Source organism: Saccopteryx bilineata, chromosome 1 (genome assembly GCF_036850765.1).
Source record: "Saccopteryx bilineata isolate mSacBil1 chromosome 1, mSacBil1_pri_phased_curated, whole genome shotgun sequence".
NCBI lineage: Eukaryota > Metazoa > Chordata > Mammalia > Chiroptera > Emballonuridae > Saccopteryx > Saccopteryx bilineata.
The window spans coordinates 352,259,067-352,279,596 of NC_089490.1; the positions used below are offsets into that span (position 1 = coordinate 352,259,067).

At 36.3% G+C, this 20,530-nt stretch overlaps 2 protein-coding genes across 2 annotated transcripts; one reads left to right on the forward strand and one right to left on the reverse strand.

Moving 5' to 3' along the window:
* Positions 1-6,150: 6,150 nt before the first annotated feature.
* Positions 6,151-7,194, forward strand: OR56B4 (olfactory receptor family 56 subfamily B member 4; the record flags this gene model as incomplete). The annotated part of the gene is given in 5 exon segments (XM_066252795.1): positions 6,151-6,250; positions 6,253-6,452; positions 6,454-6,578; positions 6,580-7,015; positions 7,018-7,194. Coding segments are annotated over 5 exon segments (1,038 nt in total), but the record flags the coding sequence as incomplete, so codon positions are not given.
* Positions 7,195-19,299: 12,105 nt separating this feature from the next.
* Positions 19,300-20,247, reverse strand: LOC136320644 (olfactory receptor 52B2-like). Its single transcript, XM_066253804.1, has one exon. The coding sequence runs from the start codon at positions 20,245-20,247 to the stop codon at positions 19,300-19,302; it is 948 nt and encodes a 315-aa protein (XP_066109901.1).
* Between the last annotated feature and the right edge of the window lie 283 nt (positions 20,248-20,530).

Sequence of the window (20,530 nt, forward strand, 5' to 3'; positions counted from 1 at the left end):
CCTCATAAATAGTCCCTTTGTAAGTAATTCCTTCTTAAATTATTCTAATCTGAGAAATAACCAGTGCAGGCAAGAATGTATAGAGAGAGAACTCTTGTACTCTGTTGGTGGGAATGTAAATTGGTGCAGCCACTATAAAAAATAGTATAAAGCTTCCTCAAAAAATTAAAAATAGAACCACCATATGACCCAGTGGTTCCACTTCTGGGTATTTATCTGAAGAAAATAAAAAATACTAATTTGAAAAAATATATGCACCCATATTCACTGCATTATTATTTATAATGGCCAAGAAATGAAAACAATTTAAGTGTTCACTTATAGATAAATGAATAAAGAAAATAAATAAAGAAAATGAGACATATATATATATACACACACACACACACACACACACACACACACACATATGTAATGGAATACTCTTCAGCCATAAAAAATAATAAAATCTTGCCTTTTGTGACAACATGAATGGAACTTGTCATTGTTCTAAGTGAAATAAATCATACAGAGAAAGATAAATACTATATGATATCACTTATATGTAATTTCTTTTTAAAAAACACACATTTATGGGTACAGAGAACAGATTGGTGATTGCCAGAGGCAGGTGCAGAGGTGGGGATAAGTGAAGGGAGTCAAAAGGTACAAATTTCTAGTTATAAAATAAGTCATGGGATGTACTGTATAGCACTGTCTGTGATTGATAATACAGCTGATTCTTGAATAACGCAGAATTTAAACTGTGCAAGCCCACTTATACAAATATTTTTTCAATAAATATTCAGTGTGCCCTTTGTATTCCCAGGTTTCCCAACTGTGAATTCTATCTATTTAACCAACTGTGAATCAAAAATAGTATTTTTGTAGAGTGTATAAATCATCTCCGAAAAATAGTATTTTTGATCTGCAGTTGGGAGTCCACAAATGCAGAGAGTTGACTGTATACATTGTTTTGTTCCACATTAGAGAAGGCACATGAGCAGCCAGAGTTTGGTATAGGGAAGCGGAGTGGGAGGGTGTCCTAGAACCAAATCCCTACAGATACTGAAGGATGACTTCAGTTAAGTTTTGGAGTAATCAAAATATTATATGCAGACTTTCAACTTTGCTGGAGTTGCACCCTTACCCTATGTAGTTCAAGGGTTAACTGTACTACATTGCATATTTCAAAGTTGTTGAAAGAAGGTAACTCAATAGTTGTTATCACAAGAAAAAAAATTTTTATAACTGTGTGGTGATGAATGTGAACTAGACTTATTGTGGTGATCATTTTGCAATATGTACAAATATTGAATCATTATGTTGTACACAAAACTAATATAACATTACATATCAATTATACCTCAATAAAAAGAATTTTTTTAATTATTCTAATTTGAATGGGCCACCTGTTCCCTATTGGTACTCTAGTTACTACAAAGCTTATTTGATTAGGCAGTTTAGAAGTCATCAGCAAGAGCAGTTTCAGCATCCTGATAGGACAGATTTTAGATGGCCATAGATTTGAAAAGTGAGGAATAAAAGATAGTATTGAAAGATTACTTTTACAAGAAGATGGGTCAATGAAAGGCAGAGCCCAGGGATATAGGAGAGAGACTAGCAAGTGCTGCTGCAAGCCCTAGACAGAAGTATGTGGAGCCCAGATAGTATTTGAAGTTGGCAGCCTTTGGGATCTATATATTTTGAGGTGCATAATACTGGAGAGGAAGACTGTTGACATAGGAAAAAGGTAGATAGTTCTGCTATATCACTTGGTTCCAACACCAGTGATATGTTATGAAACAATTTGAGCACAAGTGAATTTAACATTTGCCCTTATGCACTTTTGTCCAGTAGAAACACTCATTCAATGTAGAAAACTGCATCAAGCTCAAAGCAAGCTGCATGGAATACACAACACACACATACCAAATATCGATCAACTACCTTCTTTTCCTTCACAACTTACTGTCTGATCAGATAAACGTCTTTTATCTCTTCACAATTACTCCCAAACTATATAACCCCTCTCTGTTTCCACAGCAAACTACATTATCTTCTTCAAAGTAAAGTGTTATATGCATTGTATAATTGTGTTTTTCTTAACTGTTTAACATTGTAAAACTCGGCTAATATTTATACTAGTTTTCTATCTTTTTTATGTGTCACTGACAAAGTTGTTGAATGCTGTGCTCTTAGCTCCATTTTTCCATAAATCCGGTGGCTTTTTTCATGGGATACTGCAGAGCATGATGACTTTCAAGAACTCATGTGTCATGTAATAACAGAATTGACTGTACTTACTAGAGTGAGTGGGGAGTAAACCAGCTTAGAGAGAATGAAGAACACACCTTCGTCCAATGTTTCAACCTGGCAGGGCTGTCTGTCTGGTGAGCTTGCCCCCTGGGACTAGGTTTGAATAGGACTGTTCCCAGAAGTGACAAAAAAGGCCTCCACAGTCACTAGGGGCCTTCCGGCTGGAGTGAGACAACAACCTCCCTTAGAGGTAGTTGGATGAGAGGATGGAGTGATATGGCATAGGTCCAGGGAGAGTCAGACCTCAACCAAGTCATTTCATGGATGTGATTTATAACCAAAAAACAAGGAGAAGTAAGGAGAGAGATAGATCTGCTCTTAGCAATGAAAGGCCAAGCACAGGCAGCAACAGCCAGGAAGGGAGAAGTATAGCAGGAGGAAGCACTAGCCTCGTGGCCCCTCCCACACAGTAAGTAAACCAGCCAACATCCTGGACACTGGGGAGAATCAGTGGAGGCAGTTCACCTCTTTTGAACTCTGCCCAGTTTATAAATCTGGCTCACTATCCTTGGATTTCTCAACTTGCCTTTCTTCACTTTCTATCAGGCTCTTCACCTGTGCAGGGGTTAAGAGCTGTATCTAAGATGAGCCCAAAGAGCTGAGGCTGAGCTCTGATATGGCCATGTTGGAGAAGATGGGGCTTTTCAGTGAGAGATATATGCAAAGAAACCCTCTTGGTTTCCACAGTGTCAGGCACACAGGGAGCTCTCAGTAAAAATTTGTTGAGTAAATGACCAAACTAAGTGATTCTTGCATAATAAATTATAAAGCAAAGATTCCTCAAAAAAGAGAATTTTATAAATTATGAAGCTCAATTCTTTCATGATTTGGAACTTTTATAGCATATAAAATACATTGTTAACTTGTTTTCTTTGTAAAACAAAAGTTAACAGCATTCTCCATGTAAAATTTAATAGACTTTTATTAAGTCAATCAATGGAGAAATTAGATGAGCTGCTATTCTTATTGTTTAACTTTGTTCTGATTAAAATAAAACATAAAAAAATAAAAGATATAATATTTGCAAAAAGAGCTCTAAATTGTCACTTTAATAACACTTATGAGGTCACACAAGAAAATCAGAGAAAAAATTAAAAAATTATTATAACTGACAATAAAATAGTAAAGTGAATCCAAAGCTACATAAATAATCAACAGATTTCTTAGGTACTAGCAACAATTAATTAAAAATTATACCCTAGGAAGAGTCCACTCAAAATCTTCAAATATAGTTTAAAAGTAGTATAAAATGTTGAGACTTATAAATAATGTCCATTAGTGCAGATGTAAAACAAAATTTAAGTAATGAAAGAGATGCATCAAATTGCTAAATATAAAGGAAAAATATTTTAAGATGTTATTTGTATAAATTAATTTTTATATTTTATCCCAATTAAATTTAGATAATTTAGAAATTAAAAAATAAGATGATATAGAAGTCAAAACATTGGCAAAAGCTTTAAATTTTAAAATGTAAAATATTAAGTGGGAAATGATCCATTGTATGTTAAAACTTATAAATCTAGAACTGTTTTGTTCAGTATGGTACCCTCATCACAATGCACAGACAGAAAAGTAAAACAATAAATTAGACCTAGTGTATATAAGAACTTAATACAAAATGAAGCATCAATAATCAATAGTAAAGCTATTGTTTTACTATTTTAAAAAGAACGATAACTTGGCCAGTTGGCTCAATGTAGAACATGGGCTCCATGTGTGGAAGTTTCAGGTTTGATTCCTAGTCAGGACACACAGGAGAAGCAACCATCTGCTTCTTCAACCCTCCCCCTTCTTTCTCTCTTTCTCTCTCTTCCCCTCTCACAGCCATGGCACAAATGGTTGGCCCCAGGTGATGAGAATGGCTCTATTGTCTAGTTTCAGGGGCTGAAATAGCTCAGTTGCTGAGCAACAGAGCAGTGGCCCCAGATGAACAGAGCATCACCATGTAGGGGGCTTGCCAGGTGGATCACAGTTGGGGCACATGCAAGAGTCTGTCTTTTGGCCTCGCTGGCTCTCACTTAATAAAAAAAAAAAGTAAAAAATTAAAAAACAATACAAATATATTCTTCCCTCTATAGACCAAAGAAAATGAGTTTCATTTTTATAATTAACTATTAAAAACATTTTTAAAAAGTAATGAGAAATGAATATTTTTTTAAAAATTTTTTTAATAATTTTATTTTTAATGGGGCAACATCAATGAATCAGGATACATATATTCAAAGATAACAAGTCCAGGTTATCTTGTCGTTCACTTATGTTGCATACCCATCACCCAAAGTCAGATTGTCCTCTGTCACCTTCTATCTAGTTTTCTTTGTGCCCCTCCCCCTCCCCCTTCCCCTCTCCCTCTCCCCCCTCCCCCCGTAACCACCACACTCTTATCAATGTCTCTTAGTTTCACTTTTATGTCCCACCTACGTATGGAATAATGCAGTTCCTGGTTTTTTCTGATTTACTTATTTCACTTTGTATCATGTTATCAAGATCCCACCATTTTGCTGTAAATGATCCTATGTCATCACTTCTTATGGCTGAGTAGTATTCCATAGTGTATATGTGCCACATCTTCTTTATCCAGTCATCTATTGACGGGCTTTTTGGTTGTTTCCATGTCCTGGCCACTGTGAACAATGCTGCAATAAACATGGGGCTGCATGTGTCTTTACGTATCAATGTTTCTGAGTTTTGGGGGTATATACCCAGTAGGGGGATTGCTGCGTCATAAGGTAATTCTGTTTTCAGTTTTTTGAGGAACCACCATACTTTCTTCCATAATGGTTGTACTACTTTACATTCCCACCAACAGTGGATGAGGGTTCCTTTTTCTCCACAGCCTCTCCAACATTTGCTATTACCTGTCTTATTAATAATAACTAATCTAACAGGTGTGAGGTGGTATCTCATTGCAGTTTTGATTTGCAGAGAAATGAATATTAATCAAAATTCTGAGTTGAAGATGACTTTCTAATTTATTCAGGGTATACTGCCCATTTTCTCTTTCTGATAAAATAGCTTGAAAATGTTCTATAGCCACACAGAATTTGAATCAAAATAAAGACCACAAATGGGTAGGCACTATTATGAAAAGATATATAGTGAACATTGTTTTTTTTTTTCACTTAAGTATAAATATCTAAATATGTAAATGTCAAAATCTCTATGGCAATTAACATAATTAAATCTAGTTGATGTTAAAATTCCTTTTAAAAATACAGCATTATGCCCTGGCTGGATAGCTCTGTTGGTTAGAGCATCATCCTGAGGCATAGAGGTTGCCAGTTCAATCCCCAGTCAGGGCACATACAGGAACAGTTCAATGTTCCTGTTTTTCTCTCACTCTCTCCCTTCCTCTCTCTAAAATCAATAAAATAAACATTTTTAAAAATACAGCATTAAGTATTTTTAAAACAATGCCCTTAGGAGAGTCTTATTAAAATCTACAGGTAAAAATTCAATAAACTGAAAAATATAGGTCTCAATATGTTTTCATAGTATTTACCTCCTGAGAAATCAGACTGCTCATGATGATTGTACGTGTCTCCTGCTCTGTGTCCACGTTCACTTGCTCCATGTATATAAAAAAGCACCATTACATGACATGAAGCCAGTAAACGATTCCTCTCTGGCTTTCTTTGTTTCTACTTTAATATTTCTTTTCTGGCTATCTTAGTGCTCTTTTCTGAACATTTTCTGACAAAAGAGACATGAAGATTATCATGATAAAAGGTACTACTTGTGAATCTTATATCTTTAAATTAAACCTGAATCTTAGCTGAACACTTAACCAAGCTTCCTTCTTGTTTCCCTTTATCTACAGACAGACACTAAGGATTAAGATGCTAACATATTGATATCTCCCAGAGTGTAACTAATAACTCAAGACTTCACATGACTAAGTTCATTCTGATGGGGCTCCCAGGCATTCACAAGTGGCAGCACTGGCTTTCCAGCCCCTGGATCTGATCTACCTCTAAGCTCTTGGTGCCAATATCCTCATTATGATCACCATTTACCATGAACTTAACCTGCACCAGCCCATGGACCAATTCCTTAGTATCCTGGCTATAGTGGACATTGGCTTGACTACCACCTTCATGCCCAAGATTCTAGCCATCTTCTGGTTTGATGCCAAGGCCATCAGCCTCTCTTGAGTGCTTTGTTCAAATCTATGTTGTTCACTGTTTTATTAGCATAGAGTCTGGTATCTTCCTTTATATGACTATGGATAGATATGTAGCCATCTGCCATCCACTTCAATACTCCTCCATAGTTACCTACTTTTGTGGTCAAAGCCATAGTATTCATGGTGCTTAGAAATTTTCTGTTGACCATCCCAGTGCATGTACTAGCTGCCCAGAGATGTTACAGCTCCAGAAATGAAACTGACCACTACCTGTGCTCTAACCTTGGAGTCACTGAGTTGGCCTGTGATGACATCACCATTAATAGGCTTTTACAGTTGGCTTTGGCTTGGGTCATTTGTGGAAGTGATGTGGCTCTAGTTCTTATTTCTTGTGTTCTTATCTTTCACTCTGTGATGAGGCTGAACTCTGATGAAGCAATATCCAAGGCTGTGAGAACCTGCAGTTCCCATCTCACCCTTACCTTCTTCTTCTACACAACCGTTATTGTAGTGTCTATAGCCCACCTGGCAGGAAAAGCAGTTTCCATCTCTCTTGTTCTTCTTAACATTCTTAACATTGTCATCCCTCCCCCACCCTGAACCGCATCATATATGCTCTTAGGTCCCAGGAGCTCCAAGTGGGCTTCCAGTGGGTGCTTATGTTCGACGAGACTGTCCCAGAAGTGACACAAACTCAAAGAATGGAACGTGTTGTACTGCAAAAGAGCACAGGTTTTGAAATTCAGCAGACCCCAGCTGGAATTTGATTTCCCTCTTTCATTAGGAAATATAATTTGTTAACTAAGACATAAACAAAAATTCACATTCTTTAGAAATAAAAATATTATAAATGAAAGTAAATATTAGAGGCAGTCCCTGCCTAAATGGAACTGCATACATTCTTCTGTATTTGTTTTTGTTTTTTATTTAAGAAATTAAATTTAATGGGACTAATATACATTTCAAAGTTTCAAGCATGGAAATAACTCAGATATTCATCAGCTGATGAATGGATAAATAAAATGAGATAGAGCCATACACTGGAATATTTTTCAGTGATAAAAAGGAATGAAGTACTGACACATGTTATAACATGAACGAACCTTTAAAACATTACACTAATTTTTTCTAAAAGCCAGACAAAAAAGGTTATGTATAATTCCATTTATATCAAATGTGTATAGTAGACAAATCTATAGAAACAGAAAGTAGACTAGTGTTTGTCAGAAGCTGGGGATGCATGGAGGAATGACAATGACTGCTGATGAATAATAGATTTCTTCTTGTGGTAATAAAAATATTCTGGAATTAGATCATGGTAACAGCATACAACTCCATGAATATACTAAAAACCATTGAATTGTATGCTTTAAAAAATTAAATATATAGTATGTAAATTAATTTTTCAATTACAGTTAACATTCAATATTATATTAGTTTAAAGCAGTTATTTTCATAAGTTGTTATTTTTTTTTAATTTTGCCAGAGACTCATTTAACAGTGAAGGCAGCAAATTTTCTTTCTTTGAGAAACATTATCATAATAAAAACTAATTTTGTATGACCGGAATGTAACATAAATTACTTTGTGGTTTAATAAAAACAGACCTGTCTCACTATGAAGTTAATCTGTATTGGAGCCAAAAAGCCTTCTGAAAGAAAGGTAATGAGATCACCTTCTCCATAATTTCTTCATTTTGGAATTTAATGTAATATGACTCTCCCTGATGAGTAGATGAAGATGATCACAACACAGTCTAGATTTATCTTCATCAAAGATCATAGAAGATCCATGAAAGAAAAATCTCACTGTAAATGTTTGAGTGTGAGTGTGTGCATGTTGGGAGAAAGTAGGACTGATCATCTGGACTCAATAGCAAAGAGGGAGAAGGAGGACTGCCAAATTTAGCAAATAGTTAAATTTTAATTTCTCATAAATGGCAAAGAATTTTTTAGTAAGTTATGTACCATGCAATGTTTGGTACCTATTCATACTAAAAAAAAAAAAAAAAGGTATTCATTATTTATCTGAAATTTATACAAGTCAGTGTCCTATGTTTTATCTGGGAAACCTACAAGGAGTGGATTGCTTCCAAGTCACATGGCTGAGGATGAAACCCCTCTGACTTGATGAGGATATCCTGGGAAGAGTAACTAAGCATGTAGGCACAAGCTAAAGAGCTATAAACTTGGGAGCCCAAGTATGGCACATGCTTGACCTAACACAATATCAAAGAAATGTACTCATCTTACCTCAAAAAAATGTTAGACAATACAATATGATATGGCAGTATAAAAAAGTCATGAATCCACTTCATAGGAAACAACTATCAAATTAGAAAAGTTATCAGAAATACTCATTTCATGATTCTGGAAAGAAACAGTGGAAACCCCACAAATAGGCATTTTTTCATGAATAACTGCTGAACTTCAGGTAGGAAGTATAGAAATCTGTTGTTCTTGCCTGAGGCTGCTCCCATCCAATCTCCTCCAGCTTCAATTTGGTCAGTGTGATAGTTTCACCAGGGAAATACAGGGTATAAAATCAATAGCTTCACTGCCAGAAGGGGCTGACTTGATTTGGAAGGAAGAATGGAAAAGCCATACCCAATGCCAAGTGGGAAAGTCATGCAGCTATCTAACCAGAGCCTATAGTCCTGGTCAGTACAAGTTGAAGACTGTAGACTGACCGGAGATATTACAAATGAGGTAAGGATATAGGGTTTAAGAAGCTCTCCACATACGGCTGACTGACTGGAAGGTTGTACATACATTTGGGGAGAACAAAGCCCAAACTCTCCACACACCCTAAACTGTCCAGCAAACTGAGTACATATGCAGAAGAGACTCAAGGAGTCTGATGGAAAAGTAAAAGCTGGAACAGACTTGAAAACTGCCTGAACTTTGAATGTGCTGCCCAAGCCACACGTAGACCCACTAATAGGGAATAGAAGCTTTACTGGCTCAAGGTATTTGGAAGCAATCAAAATGACCAAAAATGAAAAAAAAAAAAAAAAGCTCATAGATATGGACGACAGTGTGGTGCTTGCAAGAAGGAAGGGGTGGTAAAGGGAGGTGGAAGAAGGTAGAGTGGAATAAATGGTGACAGACAGAAACTTGACTTGGAGTGATAAACACAGTGCAGTGAACAGATGATGTGTTGTAGAGTTGTGCACCTGAAACCTGTATTATTTTGTTATTCAATGTAACTTCAATAAATTCAGTTAGTTAAAAATAATAAAAATATCTGAGCAGTACATTAGGTGAGCACTGTGAAAAAGGTTTCACTGATTTCAGAAATAAAAAAAAAAAAACAGCAACAACACCCTCAGAACAATAAAGTTATTTAAAATGCTTAGCTTAAAAAAAAAACTTTTAAGTATGAGACATGAAAAGGGAATTATGACCTATGGGGAATTGGGGAGAAACAGACATCAAAACTGTCACTCAGTGAAGGCAGGTGTTGGGTTTAACAAGCACAGAGTTCAGACCTGCTATTGAAAATATATTCAAAGAATTAAAAGGAAACATGTAAAGAATTTTAAAAATACAGATAATTTCAATAAAAGAATAGAAACTATACATAAGAAAACTGGACACATACATGCAAAAAGTAAAGCTGGACCACCCTTGAACATCATATATAAAAATAAACTCAAAATAGATTAAAGACTTAAATATAAGGCCTGAAACCATAAAAATCATAGAAGAGTTTACTACTCTTTAGCATCTGTCTTAGTAATATTTTTTTGGATATGTCTCCCCAGGCAAGGGAAACAAACACAAAAGTCAACAAATGGGACTACATCAAACTAAAACACTTCCACACAGTGAAGGAAATTTAAAATCAAAAAGACAACCTACTGAATAGAAGACATTCTCATTCTCTATCCAATAATGTTTTAATATTCAAAATATATAAGGAACTCATAACTCAATAATGGAAAGAAAAAAACAACTGATCAAAAGATGCACAGAAGACACAAATAGGCATTTTTCCAAAGACGACATACAGGTGGTTAATAGAATATGAAAAGATGCTCAACATCACTAATCATCAGAGAAATGAAATGCAGATCAAAACCACAGTAAGACACTACCTCACACCTAGCTATAATTTTTAAAATGTCTATACTCAAAAATCAACAAATAACAAACCATGCACTGTGGTAGGATTGTAAATTGGTGCAGCCAACATGGAAAACAGCACAGAGAGTCCTCCAAAACCAAAAATAGAACTATCATATTAATCAGCAATTTCACTTCTCAGTATTTAACCAAAGAATATAAAAGTGCTAATTCAAAAGTTACATGCATTCTTATGTTTATTGCAGCATTATTTACAATAGCAAAGATATGGAAACTACCTAGGTGTCCACCCATACATGAATGGATAAAAAAGATTTTTGTATATATACACTATGGAATATTATTCAGCAATAAAAAAGAATGAAACTTTGCCCTTTGCAACAACACAGATAGACCTAGATGGTATAATGCTAAGTGAAATTGACAGAGAAAGACAAATACTGTATGATTTTACTTATATGTGGAATCTTTAAAAAATGAACAAACATAAAGCAAAAACAGATTCACAGAACCAGAGAACAAACTGATGCTTGCCAGAAAAGATGGGTGAAAAAGATGAGGGAAATATAGTCAATAACATTGTGATAACTTTGCATAGAGACAGATGGTTACTAAACTTAGTAAGAGGTTCACATCATAAGGTATATAAATTTCAAATCACTATGTTGAACATGTGAATGTACAATGTATGCCAACTATACTTTGATAAAAGAATTTTAAAAGAAACTATACAAAAGAACCAAATGAAATTTCTGGGCTTAAAAATATAATAACTTTGAAAACCTCACTAGAGAGGCTCAACACAAGGTCTGAGATGGCAGAAGAATCAGTGAACTTGAAAATAAACTAATATAAAGTATACAGTCTGATAGGCAACAACTGAAGTAATTCCCTATAGCAGGGGACGGGAAACTTTTTGGCTGAGAGAGCCATGAATGCCACATATTTTTAAATGTAATTCCATGAGAGCCATACAACTACTCATGTACATTACATATTATCCAATAAAAATTTAGTGTTGTCCCAGAGGACATCTGTAATTGGCTCCAGCCACTCGCAACCATAAACATAAGCGGTAGGAAATGAGTGGATTGTAATACATAAGAATGTTTTATATTTTTAACATTATTTTTTATTAAAGATTTGTCTGCGAGTCAGATGCAGCCATTAAAAGAGCCACATCTGGAGATGACGTCAGAGTAATGGCGGAGTAGGAAGTGATACCGATAAATCTCCCCCAAAACTCAACAAGATCTTCAACCAGAAACAGAAAAACCTATCCTTGGAGACTCCAGATGTTTCGCAATACACCCGAAGGTATGGTCGAGCGAAAAATTGGCTAAATATATAACAAACCCCAAAGGAAATAGGGAGTAAGAAATGCTTCACCTTCCTCACTAACCTAAACAGGGCGGCTTGCACTGGGAACTGAGAATATACAAACTAGGGCGGGCAAAGGGGGTGAATAGATCCAGGCCGCAGCACAAACGGCCAAACCAGGCTGTGGCACGGAGATCCAAGCCAAGGAAAAACTGTTCCTGTGGCAACCCGGGCAATACAAGCTAACACTCACGCCAAACCCAGATAAAGAAAGACAAGTGGGGCAGCCATTTTCCCCTATCCCCTGGTCAGTGCACGCAGATAGTGGGCGAGAGATTCCTTCCAAAGAGCCAGGAGTGGGCGCCCGTGTTATCCCACAGAGAAGCAGAGTCAGAGGCCTTTGTGTGGGCCGAAAGCGGAATCTCCAGACCATGCCAGTGCCCTGAAAAAGCCATGCACGGGGAGGGAGTGAGAGTCAATTCCAATGCTGGAACTTTTCCATGCGGGTCGGGGTTGCACTCAGAGGGTGAGGCGGCCGGCCTGAGATCCTGGTCTGCGCACGCAGATAGTGAGAGAGAGATTCCTCCGAGTGCCTCGGCAGTGTGCGCCCGTGTTATCACACAGAGGGGCAGAGTCAGAGGTCTTTGTGTGGGCCCAAAGCAGAATCTTGGGCCGCCTCAGAGCCTTGAAAAAGCTGCGCACCGGGACGGAGCAAGAGCCAAAATACTAGCAAATCAAATATAACAACATATTAAAATTGGTCTAGATTGGTCATCCAAACAGAGAATCAACAAAAATATAGTGGCCTTAAACAAAACACTAGAGCAACTGGATATGATAGACATCTACAGGACATTTCATCCCAAAGTAACTGAGTATACTTTTTTCTCCAGTGTACAAGGGTCATTCTCAAGAATTGACCATATGTTGGGCCACAAAAACAACATCAGCAAATTCAGAAAAATCGAAGTTGTACCAAGCATATTTTCTGATCATAAAGCCTTGAAACTAGAATTCAACTGCAAAAAAGAGGAAAAAATTCCCACAAGAATGTGGAAACTAAACAACATACTTTTAAAAAATGAATGGGTCAAAGAAGAAATAAGTGCAGAGATCAAAAGATATATACAGACTAATGAAAATGACAATATGACATATCAGAATCTATGGGATGCAGCAAAAGCAGTGATAAAGAGAAAGAACTCATATAAACAAAATCCAAAATGAAAGAGGAGAAATCACCACGGACACCGTAGATATACAAAGAATTATTGTAGAATACTATGAAAAACTTTATGCCACTAAATTCAACAACCGAGAAGAAATGGATAAATTCCTAGAACAATATAACCTTCCTAGACTGAGTCAAGAAGAAGCAGAAAGCCTAAACAGACCTATGAGTAGAGAAGAAATAGAAAAAACCATTAAAAACCTCCCCAAAAATAAAAGTCCAGGCCCTGACGGCTATACCAGCGAATTTTATCAAACATTCAAAGAAGACTTGGTTCCTATTCTACTCAAAGTCTTCCAAAAAATTGAAGAAGAAGCAATACTTCCAAACACATTTTATGAGGCCAACATAACCCTCATACCAAAACCAGGCAAGGATGGCACAAAAAAAGAAAACTATAGACCAATATCTCTAATAAATACAGATGCTAAAATACTAAACAAAATACTAGCAAATCGAATACAACAACATATTAAAAAAATAATACATCATGATCAAGTGGGATTCATCCCAGAATCTCAAGGATGGTTCAACATACGTAAAACGGTTAACGTAATACACCATATCAACAAAACAGAGAACAAAAAACACATGATCTTATCAATAGACGCAGAAAAGGCTTTCGATAAAATACAACACAATTTTATGTTTAAGACTCTCAACAAAATGGGTATAGAAGGAAAATATCTCAACATGATAAAGGCTATATATGATAAACCATCAGCTAACATCATACTAAATGGCACTAAACTGAAGGCTTTCCCCCTTAAATCAGGAACAAGACAGGGTTGTCCACTCTCTCCACTCTTATTTAATGTGGTACTAGAGGTTCTAGCCAGAGCAATCAGACAAGACAAAGAAATAGAAGGCATCCATATCGGAAAAGAAGAAGTAAAGGTATCACTTTTTGCAGATGATATGATCCTATACATCGAAAACCCCAAAGAATCCACAAAAAGACTACTAGAAACAATAAGCCAATACAGTAAGGTCGCAGGATACAAAATTAACATACAGAAGTCAATAGCCTTTCTATATGCCAACAATGAAACAATTGAGAACGAACTCAAAAGAATAATCCCCTTCACGATTGCAACAAAAAAATAAAATACTTAGGAATAAACATAACAAAGAATGTAAAGGACTTATATAATAAAAACTATAAACCATTGTTAAGGGAAATTGAAAAAGATATAATGAGATGGAAGAATATACCTTGTTCTTGGCTAGGAAGAATAAATATAATCAAGATGGCTATATTACCCAAAGCAATATACAAATTTAATGCAATTCCCATCAAACTTCCAATGACATTTTTTAAAGAAATAGAGCAAAAAATCATCAGATTTATATGGAACTATAAAAAAACCCGAATAGCCAAAGCAATCCTAAAGAAAAAGAATGAAGCTGGGGGCATTACAATACCTGACTTCAAACTCTATTATAGGGCCACGACAATCAAAACAGCATGGTATTGGCAGAAAAATAGACACTCAGACCAATGGAACAGAATAGAAAGTCCAGAAATAAAACCACATATATATAGTCAAATAATTTTTGATAAAGGGGCCAACAACACACAATGGAGAAAAGAAAGCCTCTTCAATAAATGGTGCTGGGAAAACTGGAAAGCCACATGCAAAAGAATGAAACTGGACTACAGTTTGTCCCCCTGTACTAAAATTAACTCAAAATGGATCAAAGATCTAAACATAAGACCTGAAACAATTAAGTACATAGAAGAAGACATAGGTACTCAACTCATGGACCTGGGTTTTAAAGAGCATTTTATGAATTTGACTCCACAGGCAAGAGAAGTGAAGGCAAAAATTAATGAATGGGACTACATCAGACTAAGAAGTTTTTGCTCAGCAAGAGAAACTGATAACAAAATAAACAGGAGGCCAACTAAGTGGGAAATGATATTTTCAAAACAACAACTCAGATAAGGGCCTAATATCCAAAATATACAAAGAACTCATAAAACTCAACAACAAACAAACAAACAATCCAATAAAAAAATGGGGAGAGGATATGAACAGACATTTCTCCCAGGAAGAAATACAAATGGCCAACAGATATATGAAAAGATGCTCATCTTCTTTAGCTATTAGAGAAATGCAAATCAAAACTGCAATGAGATACCACCTCACACCTGTTCGATTAGCTATTATTAGCAAGACAGGTAATAGCAAATGTTGGAGAGGCTGTGGAGAAAAAGGAACCCTCATCCACTGTTGGTGGGAATGTAAAGTAGTACAACCATTATGAAAGAAAGTATGGTGGTTCCTCAAAAAACTGAAAATAGAACTACCTTATGACCCAGCAATCCCTCTACTGGGTATATACCCCAAAAACTCAGAAACATTGATACGTAAAGACACATGCAGTCCCATGTTTATTGCAGCATTGTTCACAGTGGCCAGGACATGGAAACAACCAAAAAGCCCGTCAATAGATGACTGGATAAAGAAGATGTGGCACATATACACTATGGAATACTACTCAGCCATAAGAAATGATGACATCAGATCATTTACAGCAAAATGGTGGGATCTTGATAACATGATATGAAGCGAAATAAGTAAATCAGAAAAAACCAGGAACTGCATTATTCCATACGTAGGTGGGACATAAAAGTGAAACTAAGAGACATTGATAAGAGTGTGGTGGTTAAGGGGGGGAGGGGGGAATGGGAGAGGGAAAGGGGGAGGGGGAGGGGCACAAAGAAAACAAGATAGAAGGTGACAGAGGACTTTGGGTGATGGGTATGCAACATAAGTGAACGACAAGATAACCTGGACTTGTTATCTTTGAATATATGTATCCTGATTTATTGATGTCACCCCATTAAAAAAATAAAATTATTATAAAAAAAAAGAGCCACATCTGGCTCGTGAGCCATAGGTTCCCGACCCCTGCCCTATAGCAATACTTGGAAGCTTAAAAATTGTCCCAAACACAATCTCACTTAATCATCATAAAACCCTGTTAGCTAAATATGCTGCTTGACATTCAAAAATTCTAAGATTCAGAATAATTTAGTGATTGACTATATACTAATAAAAATATAACTTTACATTTTCAGTTAGTTAACACAATAAAGCATCATTTGCTATTCACACTAAAGAAAAAATGATGTTGCAAGTTGAATGACTCTACTGATAGTTGTCCCTCAGATGTTTATTTCCCCAGTTTTATTAAGAAATAGTTGATATATAACATTGTGTAAGTTTAAGGTGTACAATGTGTTGAGTTGATATATTTATATATTATAATTTGATAACCACCATAGCATTAGCTAACATCTCCATCATATCACGTATTTCTTTTACGTGGTGAGAACATTTAAGCTCTATTATTTTAGCTACTGTCATTTGTCTAGTACTGTAAGTACTAGCTATAATCACCATGTTATACATTACATCCCCAGAACTTATTTGTCTTATAACTGAAAGTTTGTGCTCTTTGACCCACATCATCCCATTTTCCTACCTCTTTGCCCCTGGTAACCACCATTCTACTCTTTGTTTCTATGAGTTTGGCTTTCTAGATTCCACACACAGGTGATCATACAGTATTTTTCTTTCTCCATCTAGCTTATTTCACTCTAATACTTCACTCTATGCCTCCTTCTTTCACTTAAAGGATACTTGTGATTACATTGGCCCCACCTCATAATTCAAAATAATATCTGCTTATTAGCAATCCTAATTTTATCTTTAACCTTAATTTTCCTTTGCCATATATCCTAACATACTCAGAGGTTCTAGGGATTAAGATATAGATATCTGTAGTGGCCAGTATTTTACCTACCATAGAGAGTTTTAAAAAAAACCTCAGAGCCTCAAAGGGATGGAAAATGAACTACTTCTAAACTTTAAAGAGTAAAAAAATACAAAAAATGGTTTTTAAAAGCTTCAAGCAAAATCTTCCTATAAAACTTCTCAGTTAAAGTCTTTAAAGATGAAGATCATGTTCTAAGTGTGCTAACCAGTGAACATCTCAAATAAATCAAGCAACTGAGGGCATAGATACCTTCCCACTAAAACATTACAGTCCCAAATTAACCTGCATTTAGGTCAGAGAGATGTATATAGAAGTGATGAAAGGAAAATAGAGAACATTTGAGATTTATACCTTTAAAAGATTTCAGAGTGTGTTTACCGGCACAGAAGTGAAGCCAAATAGATGAGAAGCTTACTAAGTTTTTAACAGACATACTACCAACAAAACCAAAAGTTCAGCTAAGAAAGACTTTGACTATTCAAGAGCTAACACACCGTAACTCTTGGGGCCCAAGCTTTCAGCACCAGGAATTAGAGTTAGAATATTGTGCTGCCCAAGAAGGACATATTCCCCAGGGCCCATTCTAACTATGGCCTAGGAAGATAATGGGAAAGAAATAATCTTTCAAAGAGATTATTTCCATGGTCCACAGAGAGGAATGGACAGTGGATTACTGCTGGGAAATCTAATCAAGAAACTTCTCCCAAACTCAAGGCATGGAGCCTTCCCAATATTTGCCCAATGGGATTTCAAAATTGCTGTGAATTGATTGTTGTGTGTTTCATATTTTTTATCTTTCCCAATGGGAGAAGTTATTGTTAAATATCCTTGTTACATTATTGTATATTTAATAAGAGGGTGATAAATGAGCAGAGAAATTTGCTTTTAAATCACAGTTCTCTAGATCAAGAAAAGCCCCAACCAAATCTGATGGAGAAGTTCTTTTACATCAACTGAAGATCCTACACTTTGAGCTGGGTGAAATGCCTGAATGCAAATTTGGGGTTTGTCTTGTGGAGAGGATTTGAGTGTGTTCTTGTACATACAGATAAGGTAATGAAGAACTATTAAGTGACCCAAAGCACAGATGGTGGCATAAAAATTAGTGTTCACTAAAATTTTATGAACATGCCTACATTTCCCACTTTCCCTTGCAGTTGGATTGGGGTCATGTTAGAGCAATATGCTCACCAATGAAAATGTGAACAAAAGTGATAAATCACTTCAAGACCAAAGCAATTAATCATTGGAGTGCCTCACCTTTCCCTCCTGTTTATTTTTTCTTTTTTGCTTGGTAACTCTGAAAAGTGTATGTTGATATGCCAACTCCAGGAGATGGAAAGATCCAGAATTATTGAGTCACTAAATGGAGAATAGATTCTGCCGACCTACACTACACCCTTAATAAAAGAAGAATAAACTTTGTTTTGGTAATACTTGAGATTAAGCATATCTTAAACTATCCTAATATAGACATTTTACTTTGACATGCCTAATAAACATACAACTAGAGACATCAAGAAACAGTTGTATATATGGATATGAACTCAAAAAAAAAGTCTAGGCTAGACATATCAGTTTAGGAGTCATCCTAATTTAGAAATAAAATTGTAAAGCCATGCAACTATCTCTAAATAGGAAAAAATTATAGATAGAGGACATAGAACCATAGAGTATTAGCTTGCTTCATATTTGATCAGCTGTATATTTATGTAATATATTTTCCATTATAAATGTGCCCTCACCATTTGTTCTTTGTTTATGAGTCCATCTCAGACAACCAGTTGTCTAAGGGCAATGCCTGTCTGTGTCATTCAACCAATTTCCTTCATGAGTAAAGAAATTTTTTGTTATAATGGTGATAGCTCCTTATATATAAAATTTAATCAATAACAACCTTAGTCTTTTTTAACAGCTTAATCTTTTTAAAAGTACACTTTTATATTCATCACCTAATGATTTGTCAGCAAACCAGTTATGCTGGCGGTGGTGTTACAGGTATTAATCATCATACAATCTTGGAAAGGAAGCAGGAGTAGGTACAGGAGCCTCTCAAAATATTGGAAATATCATATACATCAAACCTAAAATATTTTCAGCCACAAACTTCAAGTTAGAATTATAGCTAACACTGAGAGCCCATGAAATGCTAAGCAATATACCCAGCAATTTATACATTTAATTTAATCTTTACATAAACTTTAGAGCCTAAGTACAAGTGGTTTCATTTGGTAGATTAGAACTAACTCTCCAAGAAGTAGGAAAATGCCCATAATCAAAAGTCAGGAAGTAAAGAAACCAGGATTTGAATTCAGATGCATTTTATTCTAAGCCTATGTGTTTTTGTTTGCAACACACTATAGTGCCTTAACTTGGAATCTCAGTTGGTAAGTTCTCTTTTCCCCTGCTTATAAGAAAAAGCTGTGAAGGAACCATGAGCTTCCTCAATACTTTCCCACAATGGATAACATATGAGCCATACTGTCCCTGATTTGCTTGGTCTTTGCCCCGTAGATGATGGGATTAAGCATGGGGGGAATTAATACATAGAGATTTGCCAGAAGGATGTGGATATGGTGGGGGATATTCTTGCCAAAGCGATGGGTCAAGAAAGTAAAAAAGGATGGGAGGAAAAAGAGGAGAATAACTCCAATGTGAGAACCACAGGTATTGAGAGCCTTGTGCCGAGCATCCTGGGAAGGAAGTCTAAACACAGCTTGGAGAATTAAAGTGTAGGAAATACCAATGAGTGCAATATCTACCAAAACTGATGCCATTGGCACTGAGAAGCCATACCAGATATTCACAGTGATGTCAGCACAGGCCAGTCGGGCCACCTCAATGTGCTCACAGTATGAGTGGGGGATGATATTTGTCCGACAGTATGGCAGTCTCTTCAGCAGGAATACAATAGGGAAAATAGTCCCAATGCTTCGTCCCCAGATTGCCAGGGTCATTTTTCCAATTACTATAGGAGTTAAGATGGCTGTGTATCTCAATGGAGTACAAATAGCCACATAGCAGTCAAATGCCATGGCCAACAAGATTCCTGACTCAGCCACAAAGGCAACATGGATGAAAAACATCTGAGTAATGCAGGCATCAAAGGCAATCTCCCCAGCATGGAACCAGAAGATAGCCAAAGCCTTGGGCACAGTGGTGGTGGACAGCAAGATGTCAGTGCCAGCCAGCATGGATAGGAAGACATACATGGGTTCATGGAGGGTACGTTCGTTGAGGACAACAAGGACGAGGGCTCCATTTCCCAAAACTGCGGTGATGTACATGAGGCAGAAGGGGATGGAAAGCCAGGTGTGGTAGTTCTCCAGTCCTGGGATGCCAAGTAGAATGAACACAGTGGGGTGGAAGATGGTGAGGTTAGCACCAAACATGCCTGCTTTTGGAGTGTCTCTGTGAAGACTAGAGAAAGCAAGAGTCAACAAGCAGAAACAGCTACAGGTTTCATTAAAAGATGAACATTAGATAATGGTATCAATCAATATAATGTTACGCTTTCACTTCCTACATTATAATTGCAAACATAAATATAAACAAAAGTTCCTGACCACACCTCAGCAATGTCTAGAATTCATTTATGCTTCCCTATTCTCACTTACATGATCCTACTCAGGTTTTGGTTATCTTCACTTGTTGTGTTGCAATAGCATCCAAACT